Below are 21,361 nucleotides of genomic sequence, written 5' to 3' on the forward strand. Positions count from 1 at the left end.
ATTATGACTTTAGCTCGTAAAGATTATGATTGTATAGACCTCAAGAACCTCTAGAGTTAGGGTGAGTTATAACTTTGAGAGCTTAAGGCAGGGCTCTCCAACTCTGTTCCTGTGAGATACCGTCCTCTAGGTTAACTCCAACCCTGTTCCTGTGAGATACCGTCCTCTAGGTTAACTCCAACCCTGTTCCTGTGAGATACCGTCCTCTAGGTTAACTCCAACCCTGTTCCTGTGAGATACCGTCCTCTAGGTTAACTCCAACCCTGTTCCTGTGAGATACCGTCCTCTAGGTTAACTCCAACCCTGTTCCTGTGAGATACCGTCCTCTAGGTTAACTCCAACCCTGTTCCTGTGAGATACCGTCCTCTAGGTTAACTCCAACCCTGTTCCTGTGAGATACCGTCCTCTAGGTTAACTCCAACCCTGTTCCTGTGAGATACCGTCCTCTAGGTTAACTCCAACTCTGTTCCTGTGAGATACCGTCCTCTAGGTTAACTCCAACTCTGTTCCTGTGAGATACCGTCCTCTAGGTTAACTCCAACCCTGTTCCTGTGAGATACCGTCCTCTAGGTTAACTCCAACCCTGTTCCTGTGAGATACCGTCCTCTAGGTTAACTCCAACCCTGTTCCTGTGAGATACCGTCCTCTAGGTTAACTCCAACTCTGTTCCTGTGAGATACCGTCCTCTAGGTTAACTCCAACCCTGTTCCTGTGAGATACCGTCCTCTAGGTTAACTCCAACTCTGTTCCTGTGAGATACCGTCCTCTAGGTTAACCTAGAGGACGGTAGCTCTCCAGGAACAGGGTTGGAGTTGACCTACAGGATGATAGCTCACAGGAACAGAGTTGGAGTTAACCTACAGGACGGTAGCTCTCCAGGAACAGGGTTGGAGCTAAGGATAAACGGCAGGTTATAGGTTTAAAACTGAAAAACCACACTTTAAACTAAAACACTGAGCATTAGTGTCCCACACGTCACTCAAACTCCCAACGCTCCTCTATGCAAGCTGTATGTTAGGCCTACTGCCTTTTGGCCTTAGCCTAATGCCTACTCATGACAAGGCTTTCCTCTGAAACCATTTCAGAGTCCAAGACACTTAACAAGCTGTTTAGAACTTTGTAATTACAATCTTGTAAATTCCTTGGGCATTTGGCCTGGCTCGACCCTCGCTAATTCCTGTTGTTGTGTTAGCCTCGAAGCTAATTGCTATCCTCCTACCGTCTCTTTAATCTTCTCAGTTAGTCTATAATTTACGTAAATATTTCAGTTAGTCTATAACATACGTCTGTTTCACCTTCTAGGTGCAAGGTACTTATTTACGAAACCGCTCATTCACCCCTAATTACATCCTCGTAAACAATTATCGTATTGTCGACATGTTTATATGTCAAATAGCTAGTTGTTGTGTCTAGCATTTAATTTCAAATGTCATTGAAAGTTAACACACTTAGAATCAAAGAACTATCCTTGAGGTCACTTTCTTTCAGTGTGGAGTCACTCGGGTAGACTCGAGGGTAGCCATAGTGGGGCGGTAGGTAGCCTAGTGGTTAGAGTGTTGGACTAGTAACCGAAAGGTTACATGATCGAAATCCCTGAGCTGACAAGGTAAAAATCTGTCCTTCTGCCCCTGAACAAGGCAGTTAACCCACTGTTCCTAGGCCGTCATTGAAAATACGAATTTATTCTTAACTGACTTGCCTAGTTAAATAAAGATCAAATAAAAACTTTGGTCAAATTCAGCTCTTTGGTGATAAAATACTTGTATATTGGGATTAGTACTGACCATGTGACCCTAAACAGTTTAGAACGTTGTAGAATGGTGCATGGTAGAACTGAGTGTTCTATTTTACTGTATGAGGTTTAGCAAGTAATGGTATTGATTACCTTTGGAAATCAATTCTTGGCAAATCTTGGCAAAAAACATCAATTTGAAACAGGACAAAAAAATACCAAAACATCGAGACATTCCTTCCCTTGAAGCCTCAAAATGGCGTCTTCCTCTCTCCAAGTCGTTTTCCCCTTTGAGACGTGGTCCACTATGTTAGTGCTGCAGACTGTAGTTTACTGAGGTAACAGTCCCAACACTGAGCCCACTGTTTCAGTGACAAAGGTAAATACAAACCTCCTCTCATGTTTTTTTCCTCTCCTTTTTACTGCCTCTCCAACATGCTTTTGGATTCTTCAAGTGCAAGTCACTCTTTGTAAAGATATACACTGGAATTAAAAGTGAGAGGCCATTCAGCACAGTACTGGCTTAGGTTGAGTCCCAAATGACAACCTGGTACGCATGTAGTGCACTATATAGGGAATAGGGTGCTATTTGGGACGTAGCCTTACTGTAGCCCCTTACTGTAGGCAGACTGCAAAGTTTAATTCAATTTAAATTCAAAATACTTTATTTATCCCACAAGGGGCAATTGTGTAGGCAGCAGTATATACATAAAATGTAAATTTGTCCCTATTTGTGAAATATATTTTGGGAAAAATATGGTCTTTAATTTTGTGCTCTTTTGTGTATTGTGGAGATTGGGAATTATAGCTACGGTATTTGATTCACATACACGTAGAGAATGTAGAAAATGCCATTTCAACAAAATGCCATTAGTCATAGGTGATAAATTAGTAAAAGATTTTCCTTGCTGTCTGACACCAATGAGACACCGGGTTATAACATGTATCTCTTTCCTGTCAGATGTGGATGAGTGTGTCACCATTTCCCGCATTTGTGACGGAGGACAGTGTTTCAACTCGGTGGGCAGTTACTCCTGTGTTTGTCCCTCTGGCTACATCCCATCTCCTGACAAAACTCGCTGCATTGGTAAGTAGATTCTAGTAGAAACCAGAAAGTTGAGTGGATCTACGTGTATCTTTTCTCTAATAGTGGTTTTAACACTCATCCAATGTAAATCTGGTAGTCCTGCTAGCATCTGGTAGGCCTGCTAGCATCTGGTAGTCCTGCTAGCATCTGGTAGGCCTGCTAGCATCTGGTAGTCCTGCTAGCATCTGGTAGGCCTGCTAGCATCTGGTAGGCCTGCTAGCATCTGGTAGGTCTGCTAGCATCTGGTAGTCCTGCTAGCATCTGGGTGATGTACTGTTTGGGTATTAGTCCACATTACCAGAAACTGGATTTATTTTCATTTACCCATAGCCTTAGGCTTAAGCTTGACTTTCACGTTACCCAGTGTGTGTGTGTGTGTGTGTGTGTGTGTGTGTGTGTGTGTGTGTGTGTGTGTGTGTGTGTGTGTGTGTGTGTGTGTGTGTGTGTTTCTGTGTGGGCATGTGTTTTTTCCCCCCGTGTGTGTGCGTGCGTGCGAGTGCGTGTGTGTGTGTTGTTTCAGGTGCAGTGTTATCCCTGTGTAATCTGCACAGTGATGAGACTGCTGACCACCAGTTCCTCTCAGCTTCATTTACTCAGTGTGTAACTACAGGCAGGCAGTCTCTCTCGATCTCTCTCTTTCTCTGTACTCTGTGTTCTGTCTCTCTCTCTCTCTGCCTCTCTCTAACTCTTTCTCTCTCTCTCTCTCTCTCTCTCTCTCTCTCTCTCTCTCTCTCTTCGCTCTGTCTCTCTGTCTCCCTGTCTCTTTCTTCGCTCTGTCTCTCTCTGTCTCTCTCTGTCTCGCTCTGTCTCTCTCTGTCTCTCTCTGTCTCTCTGTTTCTCTCTCTGTCCACTCTTCCTGTTTGCGGATATTGGATTTGGTGTTCCCCTTGTGTTAAAGCCCATTCATCCAGAAAGCTCTGTTGTGACTCCAGTCATTCCATCATAAAGGCCTACCACGTAGCTAGTCATCTTATTTACTCAGGGTTGGTGGCTTAGATGGTAACTCTGGTAAATTGTATATAGTTGCTTTTTAAAAATTGAACTTGTGCATGATAACCTATGTTATAAAGACCAGATTATTCTGAAAAAGGGATTTTATGTTTATTACGTTTACTTGGATAAGTAAAGGGAGACTTAAAAAAAGAATCAAAAGCACTTAATCATTGGTATTCGTCCACCCATCATGAGGTTTAAAGCTATTCCATATTTACTGTACATGAAACCTTTGGCCTTGTAGCATGGACTATACCACTATATCACCACCTTTCTTATGACTGAAAGTTCCCCACTAACCCCAATCCTCACCAGAGATACTTGGAATATGGAATGTTGAGACGGGGAGGCTAAATGGAAGTGTCTCTCCGCTGCTGGCTCGGAAAGAAAGGTGCAAGTCATTGTCATCAGGTTTCTTGTTAACAACCCGTGTCATCGAACCCGTAGCCCGAGACCCCGCTGCCTCTTATTCCATCAGCAGCTCTGGGCTTTCATGTGAATTAGAAAGGCCCATCAGGAGCCTTGTGTGTGTGTCTCTCTCTCGGTGTCTCTCTCTCTCGCTCTCTCTCTCTCTCGGTGTCTCTCTCTCTCTCTCTCGGTCTCTCTCTCTCTCTATCTCTGTCACTCTCTCTCGGTCTCTCTCTCTCGGTGTCTCTCTATCTCTGTCACTCTCTCTCGGTGTCTCTCTCTCTCGGTGTCTCTCTCTCTCGGTGTCTCTCTCTCTCTCGGTCTCTCGGTGTCTCTCTCTCTCTCTCTCTCTCTCGGTGTCTCTCTCTCTCTCTCTCTCTCTCTCTCTCTCTCCTCTTGTCTCTCTCTCTCGGTGTCTCTCTCTCTCGGTGTCTCTCTCTCTCTCTCTCTCTCGCTCTCTCTCTCTCTCTCTCTGTGTGTCACTCTCGCACTCTCTCTCTATGTCACTCTCACTCTCTCGGTGTCTCTCTCTCTCTCTCTCTCTCTCTCTCTGTCACTCTCTCTCGGTGTCTCTCTCAGTGTCACTCTCTCTCTCTCTCTGTCTCGGTGTCACTCTCTCTCTGTGTCTCTCTCGCTCTCTCTCTCTGTCTTTCTCTCGGTCTTTCTGTTTCTCTCTCGCTCTCTCTCTCTCTCACTCTCTGTGTCACTCTTCCTGTGTCACTCTCTCTCTCTTTCGCTCGCTCTCTCTCTCTCTCTCTCTCTCTCTCTGTGTCACTCTCTCACTCTCTCTTGGGGTCACTCTCTTTATCACTTTCTCTCTCTCACTCTCTGTGTCACTCTCTCACTCTGTGTCATTCTCTATCTCTCTCTCTCTGTGTCACTCTCTCTCTCTCTCTCTCTCTCTCTCTCTCTCTCTCGGTCTCTCTCTCTCTCTCTCTCTCTCTCTCTCTCTCTCTCCCTCTCTGTCTCTCAATTCAATTTATGGGGCTTTATTGGCATGGGAAACATATGTTTTGCATTGCCAAAGCCAGTGAAATAAACAATAAAAAATGAACTCTCTCTCTGTCTTTCTTAGTTTTTCTCTCTCTCTCCTGTACTGTTGTACTGTACTGTACTGTACTGTACTGTCTGGGCCAATTACAAACTACAGAGCAGGGTTAGGGTTACCATGGTTATGGTTACCAGGGTTAGAGTCATGGCTACCAGGATGATCCAGGGGAGAAAACCAGGCCAGGCCAGGCTACCCCTCCATCTGAAGCATGCTCGGACAAGTGGAGAATGGTGGGAGGAGGACTTTGTGTTGGGTAGAGATCAAACCGTGTCAGCAGCTGGACCTTAACCTACAATTACCACCCATCACACACCTCACATTCCCCTAGTGATGAGGAGAGGGTGGTGGGAGAAAGAGAAAAGGGAGGGAGTGAGAAAGAGAGATCAAGGTGAAGAATGACGTGTCAAGTGGGGTGGTTTCATGCTGCAAAATGACATTCAATTTTGATGTTTGTATGTAGAGATGATTCTAGATAATAGGTATTTTATCAAGGTCAACATTTTTGTACAGAAAGAAAGACTGTCCAAAAAGTAAGAGAGGAAATGTGGTCTAACAGCTGGAAGGCCCCTAGGCTGTGTCCCAAATGAGGCCATATTCCCAATGTAGTGCACTACTTTTGACCAAAGCCCATAGGCAATTTGGGACACAGCCCTCGTCTTCAGAGCTTAAGGCATTTGCCGGTCTGGCCTGTTTCCATGTCTCTGGCTCCTCTGTCTCTCCAGGACAGCCATTAGCAGATAACCAGCTCCAGAGATAAAGAACACTGCACTGGTCCCACTCTCTTCCTCCCTCAACCCCTAGCTCTTTCCCTCTCTCCCTCAGCCCTCAGAAAGAGCAACAAAGAAGACTGATCAGACTCTATTAGATTAGATCAGACGTAGCAAGCTCCTGGGTTTGGTTAGTCTTTTCACTAGTGTTGGATGTAGATCTATAGCACACAAGGTTTGTGGACCACTTTGCTAATTAGTGAAGCGACAGGGAATGCAGGTTTTTTGTTAAAGCCCTCCAGCCCTGATACAGTTAATCAAGTTCCTGATCAGCAGCTGATTAGTAGAACCACGGCAGTATTCATGTAACCGATGTGAAATGGCTAGCTAGTTAGCAGTGGTGCGCGCTTCAACCGATCGCTGCCTGCACCTGCCGCCCGTCCAGCATCACTACTCTGGACGGTTCTGACTTAGAATATGTGGACAACTACAAATACCTAGGTGTCTGGTTAGACTGTAAACTCTCCTTCCAGACTAACATCAAACATCCAATCCAAAGTTAAATCTAGAATTGGCTTCCTATTTCACAACAAAGCATCTTTCACTCATGCTGCCAAACATACCCTCATAAAACTGACCATCCTACCGATTCTCGACTTTGGCGATGTCATTTACAAAATAGCCTCCAATACCCTACTCAATAAATTGGATGCAGTCTATCACAGTGCCATCCGTTTTGTCACCAAGCCCCATATACCACCCACCACTGCGACCTGTACGCTCTTGTTGGCTGGCCCTCGCTTCATACTCGTCGCCAAATCCACTGGCTCCAGGTCATCTATAAGTCTTTGCTTGGTAAAGCCCCGCCTTATCTCAGCTCCATGGTCACCATAGCAACACCCACCCGTAGCACCCGCTCCAGCAGGTATATTTCACTGGTCACCCCCGAAGCCAATTCCTCCTTTGGCTGCCTTTCCTTCCAGTTCTCTGCTGCCAATGACTGGAACGAACTGCAAAAATCACTGAAGCTGGAAACTCATATCTCCCTCACTAACTTTAATTAAGCACCAGCTGTCAGAGCAGCTCACAGATCACTGCAACTTTCCATAGTTCATCTGTAAATAGCCCATGCAACTACCTCATCCCCATACTGTTATTTATTTGATTTATTTTGCTCCTTTGCACCCCAGTATCTCTACTTGCACACTCATCTTCTGCACATCTATCACTCCAGTGTTTAATTGCTATATTGTAATTATTTCGCCACTATGGCCTCTTTATTGCCATATCTCCCTTATCCTACCTCATTTGCACACACTGTATATAGACTTTTTTCTATTGTATTATTGAATGTATGTTTGTTTATTCCATGTGTAACTCTGTGTTGTTTGTGTCACACTGTTTTGGTTTGTCTTGGCCAGGTCGCTGTTGTAAATGAGAACTTGTTCTCAAGTAGCATACCTGGTTAAATAAAGGTGGAATAAATAAAATAGGGGGAAGTTGCCCCTAGATGCTGATCTTGGGTCAGTTTTGCATTTCCCCTATTAATGCTCAAGGTTAGGATTGGGGGAGGGGAAGCTAATGCTAGACCTGTACATAGGGGATGGGTGGGGCTCCTTAGAGTGTTCTTAAGCATAATTCAGAGTGCAAAGACGCAGAGATGCGATAGTCTGCATCCCTTTGTGACAGCTACGCGGCTCTAAAACCAACGTACAGCCCGAACACACACCTTCCCACAATTCCCAACCAATGCGGCTCTATGTATGCCTCCTCTATTCATCTGAATGTGTTGACAGTTGGAGAAATTACTAGAGCCGCGCTGATTAATTCGGCAAATATGAAAGCCAACGGTCCAATATTCTTGAACACTGCTGTGCATGTGAGTACAGGTTTATGGTCTCTGATAGAATCCATCCTTATGACCACTACAACAATGAAAGGAGACAATTGGCATTCTGTATTTATTTGCAAATTACAAAAATAACATAAACGTTTAGCTGCGCAAGTCAACTAATGCTAACATCTGGGTTTTGGTTTGCGATTGGAACTGTTGATGTGATGTGGACCCCCCATGATTTTCCCCAAAGGGTGTATATTTATTTTGGATATCTTTTCTAAGATCAGGGTTATGTTTTTGTTGGAGCATTGTGAAATACATTTGTAATCAATAACAATGCCCCCCCCCTGTGATTAGCATGTTGTGGATGCAGATATAATTACAACATATGTGCTATTCAGCATTTCAATTGTGGTGATACAATGTAACTCTGCATGTTACATTCCTGAATGTGTACTTTAAGCACAGGGTCTCTACTGTATCTAGAACAAACAAAAAACTCTGCTCTTTATTGAGGCCCACATGTGCATACAGGCCTTCGAGCCACAGATGTCAGGCAAGACTAGGGCTGCACCCTATGGGCCCTTGGTCAAAAGTAGTGCACTATATAGGGAATAGGGTGACATTTGGGACTCACACTCTCGTTCTTCAGAAGTGCCCTGCTGACCTATATACAGTAGAGCCAGCCAGGCTACCGTAGGATGCTCAGCCATCTCTCACACCACACTGTCGAAATATGCAGCCATAAAGGTTTTGTGTTTAAAAAGGGGATTTCTGGCAACACCAAGCTGAGGTACTGTGTGTGTGTGTGTGTGTCCACAGTACTGTGTGTGTGTGTGGGGGAGGGGGGGGTGTACGTGTGTGAATTCCACTGTAGTGTTGTAGTACTCAAGTCCAGTCTCGAGACCACATATTGAGTGTCTCGGTCTTGTGTCGGATACATTCGTACTCGGTCTTGTCTCAGTGTCGGATACATTCGTACTCGGTCTTGTCTCAGTGTCGGATACATTCGTACTCGGTCTTGTCTCAGTGTCGGATACATTCGTACTCGGTCTTGTCTCAGTGTCGGATACATTCGTACTCGGTCTTGTCTCAGTGTCGGATACATTCGTACTCGGTCTTGTCTCAGTGTCGGATACATTCGTACTCGGCCTTGTCTCAGTGTCGGATACATTCGTACTCGGTCTTGTGTCGGATACATTCGTACTCGGTCTTGTGTCGGATACATTCGTACTCGGTCTTGTGTCGGATACATTCGTACTCGGTCTTGTGTCGGATACATTCGTACTCGGTCTTGTCTCAGTGTCAGATACATTCGTACTCGGTCTTGACATGGTCTCGGACAGTGAGGACTCGTCATTTCCGAGAGTAAAGAAATCATAATAATCAGCTTCCATTCAGTCAGCGCATAAATCTGCTTCTCCAGGCCAAATATATACACTCCTTTCTGGAAATATTCATATCTTAACAGCCTTTATATATCTATTATAGACATGTTAGTACAGTGGTGAACCTATAGGCCTTCAGGGGTGAAACTATAGACCTTCAGTGGTGAACCTATAGACCTTCAGTGGTGAACCTATAGGCCTTCAGTGGTGAACCTTCAGTGGTGAACCTATAGGCCTTCAGTGGTGAACCTATAGGCCTTCAGTGGTGAACCTATAGGTCTTCAGTAGTGAACCTATAGACCTTCAGTGGTGAACCTATAGGCCTTCAGTGGTGAACCTATAGGTCTTCAGTAGTGAATCTATAGACCTTCAGTGGTGAACCTATAGGCCTTCCCTTCAGTGGTGAACCGATAGGCCTTCAGTGGTGAACCTATAGGCCTTCAGTGGTGAACCTATAGGCCTTCAGTGGTGAACCTATAGGCCTTCCCTTCAGTGGTGAACCTATAGGTCTTCCCTTCAGTGGTGAACCTATAGGTCTTCAGTGGTGAACCTATAGGTCTTCCCTTCAGTGGTGAACCTATAGGCCTTCAGTGGTGAACCTATAGACCTTCAGTGGTGAACCTATAGGCCTTCAGTGGTGAACCTATAGACCTTCAGTGGTGAACCTATAGACCTTCAGTGGTGAACCTATAGACCTTCAGTGGTGAACCTATAGGCCTTCAGTGGTGAACCTATAGGCCTTCAGTGGTGAACCTATAGGCCTTCAGTGGTGAACCTATAGACCTTCAGTGGTGAACTTCTTGACTCGGTCTCGCCCTTTCGGTCTTGACTCGGCCCTCCGGTCTCGGTCTTGACTCGGCCCTCCGGTCTCGGTCTTGACTCGGTCTTGCCTTGCCCCCCGTCTCTCCGGTCTCGGTCTCCTCCCCCCCCACTCGGTCTTGACTCAGTCTCGCCGTTCCCGGTCTTGGTGTCGCCCCTCTGGTCTTGGTCTTGACTCGGACTCGATTTGCTCCGGTCTTGGTCTTCAATCTGTCTCGCTTTAGGTGGTCTGGAACACAATACTGTTCCACTGTATAACAACACTGTTCCACTGTATTCTGCCCCTGAACAAGGCAGTTAACCCACTGTTCGTAGGCCGTCATTGTAAATAAGAATATGTTCTTAACTGACTTGCCAAGTTAAAAAAAGGTTAAAAAAACAAACCCCCCCCAAAAAAACAACACTGATCCACTGTTTTCCGTTTGTGCAATAACCAAATATCAACATCTGTTCCACTGCATTTCTATGTCATTACAAAGTATTTAGTAACTATGTACCAACAGTGTTGTTATTGCCCTAATTACAGCAGAACAACACACATACCAGTGTTTGTCATGGGCTGGCTGCTTAGGAGAAAGGACACTGTGTTTTCAGGAACCGAAGTAGCAAAAACACCAAACGCTTCATTTTCAGTCATGACAGTGTGTTCTGACTTCATCTAAATGCCCCTGACAGATGTCTGTAATATTTCACATGTCGTCCACATCAGGGAGTCATGTGAAAACGATGTCAAAGTGCTTCCCCGTATTTACGACAAAATGTAAAGGTCGCTATAGGTCGCAGGGTGAAATTAAGTAGCTATTAGCTGAGTGAAATTAGCAACAGTGTTACGGAATTCAAATGGTAAAGATATGAGAAGGATGAATTAGCACATTTCGAAACATTGGGTGAATTATTAGGCATGTACCCATACACCACACGACGGCCTTGTGGATGTGCCTGTCTGTCTGCCTGTTCGTCTGCCTCTCACCCCGGGACAGTGTGTGTCTGTGACAGCATCCTAGTCACCTATGACAAGGTGTACAGTATGTGTTAACTGTGTGATGCCATGTCTTGTTCCCGCTCTCTCAGACCAGCAGGCAGGCTCGTGTTTCGGGGGTCTGCTGAACGGGCGCTGTGCGCAGGAGCTGCCCGGCCTCTTCAGTAAGGCCACATGCTGCTGTGACAGCGGACGCTGCTGGGCACGAGGGTCCCTGCCTGAAATATGCCCCGCACGAGGATCAGGTGAGTCACCAATCTATAATATTCCCCCTATGCCAATGTTTGGTTGGCAAGCCTGGTTCTTAGTTAGTGTGATGCAACATTTACAATGAAGATATATCATTTATTAGTAGTGACAATCTCCTATTCTACTCAATAGACTATCATATCTTGAGGTTACATGCTTTGGTTCCAAAACACTTGAGTCAACTAATTATGGCCTTGACTTAGCTAATCGATTCAATTAAGACCCTGCTTGATGCTAATATGTGTCTTAGTGCTGAGCTCAGACTAAAACCTGAGGTCATTTGGCTCTCTAGGACCAGGGTTGCCTATCGCCATACCCTATGCAGTGTCATGTGTGATTGACTATCATTATTAGCTACTTCAACGTCAAAACCTTTAGACATTTCAATCAATCAATCAAATGTATTTATAAAGCCCTTCTTACATCAGCTGATGTCACAAAGTGCTGTACAGAAACCCAGCCTAAAACCCCGAACAGCAAGCAATGCAGGTGTAGAAGCAGCATAGTTATATCTCTCTGTATCATTATCAGCTACTTGTCACGCTGTATAATGATTGGAGACAGCCGCAGGAATACGTAATAGGGGTTTTTATTTTCTCCACCCAAACAAAAGAGCGAGGTGTAAACAATACACGGGACGAGACCCGTAAAACAAGTGCACAATAACACGTAGCTTGGAAGCCAATACAACAGCACAGGTACTCACACGACCAACGGACATGGTAACAATAACCGACAAGGACAATGGGGAACAGAGGGCACATATATACACATACAGTGGCAAGAAAAAGTATGTGAACCCTTTGGAATTATCTGGATTATCTGGATTAAATTAGATCTGATCTTCATCTAAGTCACAACAACAGATAAACACAGTGTGCTTAAATTAATAACACACAAATTATTGTATTTTTCAGGTCTATATTGAATACGTCATTTAAACATTCACTGTGTAGGTTGGAAAAAGTATGTGAACCCCTAGGCTAAAGACTTTTCCAAAAGCTAATTGGAGTCAGGATTCAGCTAACCTGGAGTCCAATCAATGAGATGAGATTGGAGATGTTGGTTAGAGCTGCCTTGCCCTATAAAAAACACTCACAAAATTTGAGTTTGCTATTCACAAGAAGCATTGCCTGATGTGAACCATGCCTCGAACAAAGAGATCTCAGAAGACTGTTGACTTGCATAAAGATGGAAAGGGTTACAAAAGTATCTCTAAAAGCCTTGATGTTCATCAGTCCACGGTAAGACAAATTGTCAATAAATGGAGAAAGTTCAACACTGTTGCTACTCTCCCTAAGAGTGGCCATCCTGCAAAGATGCCTGCAAGAGCACAGTGCAGAATGTTCAATGAGGTTAAGAAGAATCCTAGAGTGTCAGCTAAAGACTTACAGAAATCTCTGGAACATGCTAACATCTCTGTTGACGAGTCTACAATACGTAAAACACTAAACAAGAATGGTGTTCATGGGAGGACACCACGGAAGAAGCCACTGCTGTCCAAAAAAAACATTGCTGCACGTCTGAAGATAGCAAAAGAGCATCTGGATGTTCCACAGTGCTAAAAAGGCACAGCACACCAACACCAAAACCTCATCCCAACTGTAAAGTATTGTGAAGGAAGCATCATGGTTTGGAGCTGCTTTGCTGCCTCAGGCCATGGACAGCTTGTTATCGTCGATGGAAAAATGAATTCCCAAGTTTATCAAGACATTTTGCAGGAGAATGTTAGGCTATCTGTCCACCAGTTGAAGCTCAACAGAAGTTGGGTGATGCAACAGGACAACGACCCAAAACACAGAAGTAAATCAACGACAGTATCTCGGCTGTTTAAAGGATCGGACCAAAGCGCAGCGTGTTTGTAGTTCCACTTATTTATTATTATTGTGAAACGTTGCAATACACCAAATACTTGAAACAACAAAACCGTGACGCAGAGAGAATACACCCTACTCACAAATTAACAACCCACAAACACAAGTGGAAAAACCCCCTACATAAATATGATCTCCAATTAGAGACAACAAGAACCGGCTGCGTCTAATTGGAGATCATCCCAACAACCCCAACATAGAAATAGAAACCTAGAAACCCACATAGAAACAGATAACCAGAAAACCACCCAAAAACACCCCCTGTCACGCCCTGACCTACTCTACTATAGAAAATGACATCTTACAAGGGTCAGGACGTGACAGACAGAATGGCTTCAACAGAGAAAATACTCCTTCTGGAGTGGTTCAGTCAGAGTCCTGACCTCAACCCGATTGAGATGCTGTGGCATTACCTCAAGAAAGCGGTTCACACCAGGCATCCCAAGAATATTTCTGAACTGAAACAGTTTTGTAAAGAGGAATGGACCAAAATTCCTCCTGACTGTTGTGCAGGTCTGATCTGCAACTACAGAAAACATTTGGTTGAGGTTATTGCTGCCAAAGGAGGGTCAACCAGTTATTAAATCCAAGGGTTCACATACTTTTCCCACCCTGCACTGTGAATGTTTACACGGTGTGTTCAATATAGACATGAAAGCGTATGATTGTTTGTGTGTAATTAGTTTAAGCAGACGGTGTTTGTCTATTGTTGTGACTTAGATGAAGATCAGATCAAATTTTATGACCAAATTATGCAGAAATCCAGGTAATTCCAAAGGGTTCACATACTTTTTCTTGCCACTGTACTAATCAGGGGGAATGGGAACCAGGTGTGCATAATGAGACAAGACAGTACGGGATTGGTGGTAATGAATCCAGTTCAGTGACGCCTAGAAGGCCGGTGACGTAGACCTCCGGAGCTGGTGAACAGAATGAGCAGCAGTACCGGGGTCCATGACACGACTTCAACGTCAAAACCTTTAGACATTTCCATAGTTATATTTCTCTGTATCATTATTAGCTACTTCAATGTCAAAACCATCGTTATATCTCTCTGTATTAAATAGTTATGTAAGTTCTGCCCTTAACTGCAACTCATTGTAAAAAGCCCTTGAAAACCTGAGGCAGGTTGGAGAACTGCTGAATCTGATGCTGAGCCCAGTTCAAAGCGCCTGTCATGCGGTAACAGATAGTGTTCTGCTGCTGCAGGCTGTAACAGAATGGTACCTTGGTAATGTCAGGGCAGACTGGAGGGCTCGGAAAGCCCCTGGCACTCTCCCCCATTTCCTCCTTCCTCTCAACCCAGACTGGGCATAGCACACAGGATACCTGCTCCTCCAACTCTTACTTCACTGGCATGTGTTGCTTTGATTTCACCTCAAGTCTAGAGGACAGGGGTGAGCAACTCATGTTGGTTTCACCTCAAGTCTAGAGGACAGGGGTGAGCAACTCATGTTGGTTTCACCTCAAGTCTAGTGGACAGGGGTGAGCAACTCATGTTTGTGGGGGCCGGAACTTCTGCTGGGTCATGTTCGGTAAGCACAAAATGGGAGAAACGTAGGAGAACTTGAACTTGTCCAATATGTTCATGAAACATTCAAAAATGTTGCTGTGTTGTGGACTACAGAACATGACATATTTTACATTTTAGTCATTTAGCAGACACTCTTATCCAGAGCAACTTACAGTAGTGAATGCATACATTTCATTTTTTTTTCTTGTACTTGCCCCCTGTGGGAATCGAACCCACAACCCTGGTGTTGCACACACCATGCTGGCATTGCAAACACCATGCTCTACCAACTGAGCCACAGGGAAGGCTATGACTGTGGTTTGTGATTGCTTTAGATCTTATAGAGAGCTTTAGAGAGTATTTGTGTCCTCTCAGCGCAACCAACTGACTTGATACTTTGATGTCAAAGAGAGACATGGTTAAGGGTTTGAAGTAGTATGGCTTAGTGTCCTTAGACATGAGCTGTTTCAAGGCACACTGTAGTTTTGACCTTTGACCTCTACTCTCACTGCTGGCAAACCTATTGATGTTTGAACTTTCCAAACCTGTTCCACCATCATCCAGATGACCTTTCCTCTCACTGCTAACTAACATCTTGACCTTTGTCTCACCGTCCCCCAGAGGAGTACCGCCGGCTGTGTGTCCAAGGAGTCCAACCCTACCCAGATGGAGACTTTGGAGGGAGACCCAACCCCATGAATCCTCTAAATCCTTTGATCCCTCAAAGACCCAATGGTGGCTACGACCCATCCAGGCCCAATGGTGGCAACGACCCGTCCAGCCCCAATGGTGGCTATGATCCATCTAGACCCAATGGGGGGTATGACCCATCCAGGCCCAATGGTGGGTATGATCCATCTAGACCCAGCAGTGGCTACGATCCAACACTGAATGGCCAAGGGGTTCCTAATGGAAATGGACAAAGGCCAGACTTAGGTAAGGAAACCTCCACATGCGCTAGAAGCACCCACACGTTGAACAGATAGCAAGCTGTAAGATGTGTACAGTATCTACATGCAGTGCATTCGGAAAGTATTCAGACCCCATTACTTTTTCCACATTTTGTTACGTTACAGCCTCATTCTAAAATGTATCAAATAAAATGAATCCTCATCAATCTACACACAATACCCCATAATGACAAAGTGAAAACAGGTTTTTAGAAACGTTTGCAAATGTATTAAAAATAAAAAACAGAAATACCTTATTTACATAAGTATTCAGACCCTTTGCTATGAGACTCGAAATTGAGCTCAGGTGCATCCTGTTTCCATTGATCATCATTGATGTTTCTACAACTTGATTGGAGTCCACCTGTGGTAAATTTAATTGATTGGACATAATTTGGAAAGGCACACACCTGTCTATATAAGGTCCCACAGTTGACAGTGTATGTCAGAGCAAAAACCAAGCCAAGGGGTCGAAGGAATTGTCCGTAGAGCTCCTAGACAGGATTGTGTCAAGGCACAGATCTGGGGAAGGGTGCCAGAAAATATTCTGCAGCATTGAAGGTCCCCAAGAACACAGAGGCCTCCATCATTCTTAAATGGAAGAAGTTTGGAACCACCAAGACTCTTCCTAGAGCTGGCCACCCGGCCAAACTGCTCAATCTGGGGAGAAGGGCCTTGGTCAGGGAGGTGACCAAGAATCCGATGGTCACTCTGACAGAGCTTCAGAGTTACTCTGTGGAGATGGGAGAAACTTCCAGAAGGACAACGATCTCTGCAGCACTCCACCAATCAGGCCTTTATGGTAGAGTGACCAGACGGAAGCCACTCTTCAGTAAAAGGCACATGACAGCCCACTTGGAGTTTGCCAAAAGGCACCTAAAGGACTCTCAGACCATGAGAAACAAGATTATCTGGTCTGATGAAACCAAGATTGAACTCTTTGGCCTGAATGCCAAGCGTCACGTCTGGAGGAAACCTGGCACCATTCCTACGGTGAAGCGTGGTGGCTGCATCATGCAGTGGGGATGTTTTTCAGCAGCAGGGACTGGGAGACTAGTCAGGATTAAGGGAAAGACAAACGGAGCAAAGTACAGAGAGATCCTTAAACCTGCTCCAGAGTGCTCAGGACCTCAGACTGGGGCGAAGGTTCACCTTCCAACAGGACAACGACCCTAAGCACACAGCCAAGACAATGCAGGAGTAGCTTCGGGACAAATCTCTGAATGTCCTTGAGTGGCCAGCCAGAGCCCGGACTTGAACCCGATCAAACATCTCTGGTGTAATGGGTACGTGTTGGTGGCAGGGAAGTCAGGCACAGGAGAACGAACTTGGTATAAACCGAGTTGTTTAATAAGTGCTCACAAAACTCCGAAAACCAAAATATACAAAATAATAAAAGTGGGTACAAAACCCGTCGCGCACCAGAACATAACTTGCACATCACATACAAACAAACAATCACCGACAAGGACATGAGGGGAAACAGAGGGTTAAATACACAACACGTAATTGATGGGATTGGAACCAGGTGTGAAGGAAGACAAGACAAAACCAATGCAAAATGAAAAATGTATCAGCGATGGCTAGAAGGTCGGTGACGTCGACCGCCGAACACCACCCGAACATGGAGAGGGACCGACTTCGGCGGAAGTCGTGACATCTGGAGAGACCTGAAAATAGCTGTGCAGCGACACTCCCCATCCAACCTGACAGCGCTTGAGATGATCTGCAGAGAAGAATTGGAGAAACTCTCCTAATATATGTGTGCCAAGCTTCTAGCGACACACCCAAAGAAGACTCAAGGCTGTAATCGCTGCCAAAGGTGCTTCAATAAAGTACTGGGTAAAGGGTCTCAATACTTATGTAAATGTCATTTTTCTGTATTTAAAAAAAACAACATTTTATACATTTCCAAAACTTTCTATGTTTTTGCTGTTTTTCTTTATGGGGTATTGTGTGAAGATTGATGAGAGAAAAATGTGTTTTAATACATTTTAGAATAAGGCTTTAACGTAACAAAATGTGGAAAAAGTCAAGGGGTCTGAATAATTTCCAAATGCACTGTAGATGGACTGAGGGATGAATGGATAGGGATGAATGGAGGGGAAAGCACACTCATTATGATGAGCTACTATGGGCTATGTTGGACAGGCACAGCGACTCTGAACCAGACGATAAACGTCTGTAAGCAGCTGCCCAACCTGTGTCTGCACAGTCGCTGCATCCTCGTGGGCTCTAGCTACCGCTGCGAGTGCAACAACGGCTACACCCTGGACACTCGCCAAGAATGTGCAGGTACGGTATAGTAATTATACATTAATATATTAAAAGTGTTTTTATACATGTCTTCGATTGATTGGCTAACACTTTTAAAATGTTAGTTCCAACGCCCACAGTGTTGAGATACCAGGAACTCTGGTGTTCTTGATTGATTGGCTAACACTTATAAAATGTTTCAACACTTTTTAGACTTTCAACACTTTTCCGGATGATCCCATATGTACACTTTAAAAGTTTCGATGTTAACATTGTGGGGCATTAACACTGTGGGTGTTAAAAAGTCAAGTTTGCTCTGTCAATACTGTACAGCAATAAGAAAGCATTGTGGCAGCACATTTCAAGTAAAGAGTTATTAGTCAAACCCAGAAAGACCATTGGCCATCGACCCTCTTCCCAGCTGTCCTCTCAGAACGTCCACTTTCTATCCACAGTTGTTAAGTTTAGTTTATTAGGATCCCCATTAGCTACTGCACATGCAGCAGCTACTCTTCCTGGGGTCCATTAGCTACTGTACATGCAGCAGCTACTCTTCCTGGGGTCCATTAGCTACTGCACATGCAGCAGCTACTCTTCCTGGGGTCCATTAGCTACTGCACATGCAGCAGCTACTCTTCCTGGGGTCCATTAGCTACTGTACATGCAGCAGCTACTCTTCCTGGGGTCCATTAGCTACTGTACATGCAGCAGCTACTCTTCCTGGGGTCCATTAGCTACTGTACATGCAGCAGCTACTCTTCCTGGGGGCCATTAGCTACTGTACATGCAGCAGCTACTCTTCCTGGGGTTCATTAGCTACTGTACATGCAGCAGCTACTCTTCCTGGGGGCCATTAACTACTGTACATGCAGCAGCTACTCTTCCTGGGGGCCATTAACTACTGTACATGCAGCAGCTACTCTTCCTGGGGTCCATTAACTACTGTACATGCAGCAGCTACTCTTCCTGGGGTTCATTAACTACTGTACATGCAGCAGCTACTCTTCCTGGGGTCCATTAGCTACTGTACATGCAGCAGCTACTCTTCCTGGGGTCCATTAGCTACTGTACATGCAGCAGCTACTCTTCCTGGGGTCCATTAGCTACTGTACATGCAGCAGCTACTCTTCCTGGGGTCCATTAGCTACTGTACATGCAGCAGCTACTCTTCCTGGGGTCCATTAGCTACTGTACATGCAGCAGCTACTCTTCCTGGGGTTCATTAGCTACTGTACATGCAGCAGCTACTCTTCCTGGGGTCCATTAGCTACTGTACATGCAGCAGCTACTCTTCCTGGGGTCCATTAGCTACTGTACATGCAGCAGCTACTCTTCCTGGGGTCCATTAGCTACTGTACATGCAGCAGCTACTCTTCCTGGGGTCCATTAGCTACTGTACATGCAGCAGCTACTCTTCCTGGGGTCCATTAGCTACTGTACATGCAGCAGCTACTCTTCCTGGGGTCCATTAGCTACTGTACATGCAGCAGCTACTCTTCCTGGGGTTCATTAACTACTGTACATGCAGCAGCTACTCTTCCTGGGGTCCATTAACTACTTTACATGCAGCAGCTACTCTTCCTGGAGGCCACATAAAACATACAAATACATTACAAAGTACAGAACCGTTATAGACAAGAACAACGTAAGATATTACATTTAAAATAAAATAAAATAAGAGTTATAAATAAGTTATAAATAGGAAATACACCAAGAGCCAACCACAAAATACTAGTTACACACTATTTACATGCCAATACCAAATTATGATCAATAACGTCCAAGGCTGCATTGAAATCTAACAATCCAGCTCCAACTATCATCTTATTATCAATTTCCTTTAGTCAATCATCAGTCATCTGAGTCAGTACAGTACAAGTTGAGTGCCATCCCCTATAAGCATGCTGAAAGTCAGTAGTAAACTTGTTCTTTGAAAAATAGCATTGTATTTGTTCAAACACAATTTCACCATCAGTTTACTAAGAACAGGCAGCAAACTGTTAAAGCCAGCAAAGGGTGCTTTACTATTTTTAGGTAGTGGAATTACTTTAGCTTCCTTCCATACCTGTGAACACACATATACCTTTAGGCTTTGGTTAAAGACATGGCAAATAGGGGTGTCAATAGGGTCTGCTACCATTCTCAATAGTTTCCCATCAAGGTTGTCTATACCTGGTGGCTCATCATTATTGATGGATAATAATAGTTTTTCCACCTCTTCCACACTAACTTGACCAAATTAAAAGACAACAATACTTCTCTTTCATAATTAGATCTTCAATACACAAATACTGTATGATGTTTTCACTGTTCAATGATGCCATTTCACTTCTGTTTGTCCACTTTACCAGTGAAATAGTCCTTGAAATTATTGGCTATGTCAAAAGGTTTTGTTATAAATGACCCATCAACTTCAATGAACGATGGAGATTAATTGGGTTTTCTGCCCTTAATATAATTTAAAATGCTCCAATGGTGCTGTTATTTTTTTAAAGTTTTAAGTTCAGTCAATACATTTTTCAATTGACAGTATGTCAACCAATCAACTGAGCAGTCTGACTTGTTTGCCACCTTTTATAGCATCATGTGTTTGAACCATAAACATTTTCAATTCATCATCGATCCAGAGGGTTGTAATAGTTCTCACAGTTAGTTTCTTAACAGCTGCACGTTTGTCAACAATTGGCAAGAATAATTGTATAAATCTCTATAAAATGTGCTGCATCTGGATTCTCCTCCTAAAACACATCAGACCAACATACATTTTTTACATCTTAAACAATAGAGTCCTGAGAAAACATTTTGTATGATCTCTTATAAATAACTTTAGGCCCTGCCTTTGGTATTCTGGTTTTCCTTTCCTTCTCCTCCTCTAACACACAGAATAAATATCCGCAGTGCAAAGAAGCACAAAATTTAACTTCACTTTCTAGAGTTTCCCCCCTTAGTTATTAACACTATCAACGTTTTCCTTTACTGTGGGAATTGTGATAGAATCAACGCAATATTAGCCACTTTCAATGCAACATACCCGAAACAAAACTATGCAAGAGTATGAAAACTAACTATGCAAGAGATTTTGTTGTAGGCAGAACACGTGATTCTATTGCATTGAAACACAAGACTCAGCCCGTACTTTACACAGAGCGGTGCGGCATAACCAATCAGAGCCGCAGTAGGCCTATATGCAAATAGACCATTGCCATATATGGATCTGTGCCATTCACTTTGAACTGGACTGAGTTTACAGCATGAGCGATCATGAGTAGATGCACTTGTTTTGAGATCAAAGCAAGAGCTGCATGTAACCACGTGTGCATATTTGTTCATATCCTTTGCTTGTTAGTGAATGGATGTCACAGATCCAACACTATTGTAAACACTCTAGTTGGTTGAGTGATAACCTGGGTCATGTTACAGCAGGGGTCTCCAACCGTTTCAAGCATGAGAGCTACTTAAAAAGAAAAAAACATTTTGCGAGCTACCAGTTATGTAAAAATACTTAAAAGTACTACTTA

General features: G+C 44.2%; 1 protein-coding gene across 1 annotated transcript in view; it reads left to right on the top strand.

Moving 5' to 3' along the window:
* fbn2a (fibrillin 2a) overlaps positions 1–21,361 on the top strand; it is a 213,954-nt gene that overhangs the window by 72,958 nt on the left and 119,635 nt on the right. The window contains exons 8-11 of the mRNA XM_045693798.1: positions 2,694–2,819; positions 11,094–11,246; positions 15,259–15,573; positions 17,739–17,882. Coding sequence (XP_045549754.1) covers positions 2,694–2,819; positions 11,094–11,246; positions 15,259–15,573; positions 17,739–17,882 — 738 coding nt within the window. The remainder of the gene's footprint in view (positions 1–2,693; positions 2,820–11,093; positions 11,247–15,258; positions 15,574–17,738; positions 17,883–21,361) is intronic.

Source organism: Salmo salar, chromosome ssa01 (genome assembly GCF_905237065.1).
Source record: "Salmo salar chromosome ssa01, Ssal_v3.1, whole genome shotgun sequence".
Classification (NCBI taxonomy): Eukaryota; Metazoa; Chordata; class Actinopteri; order Salmoniformes; family Salmonidae; genus Salmo; species Salmo salar.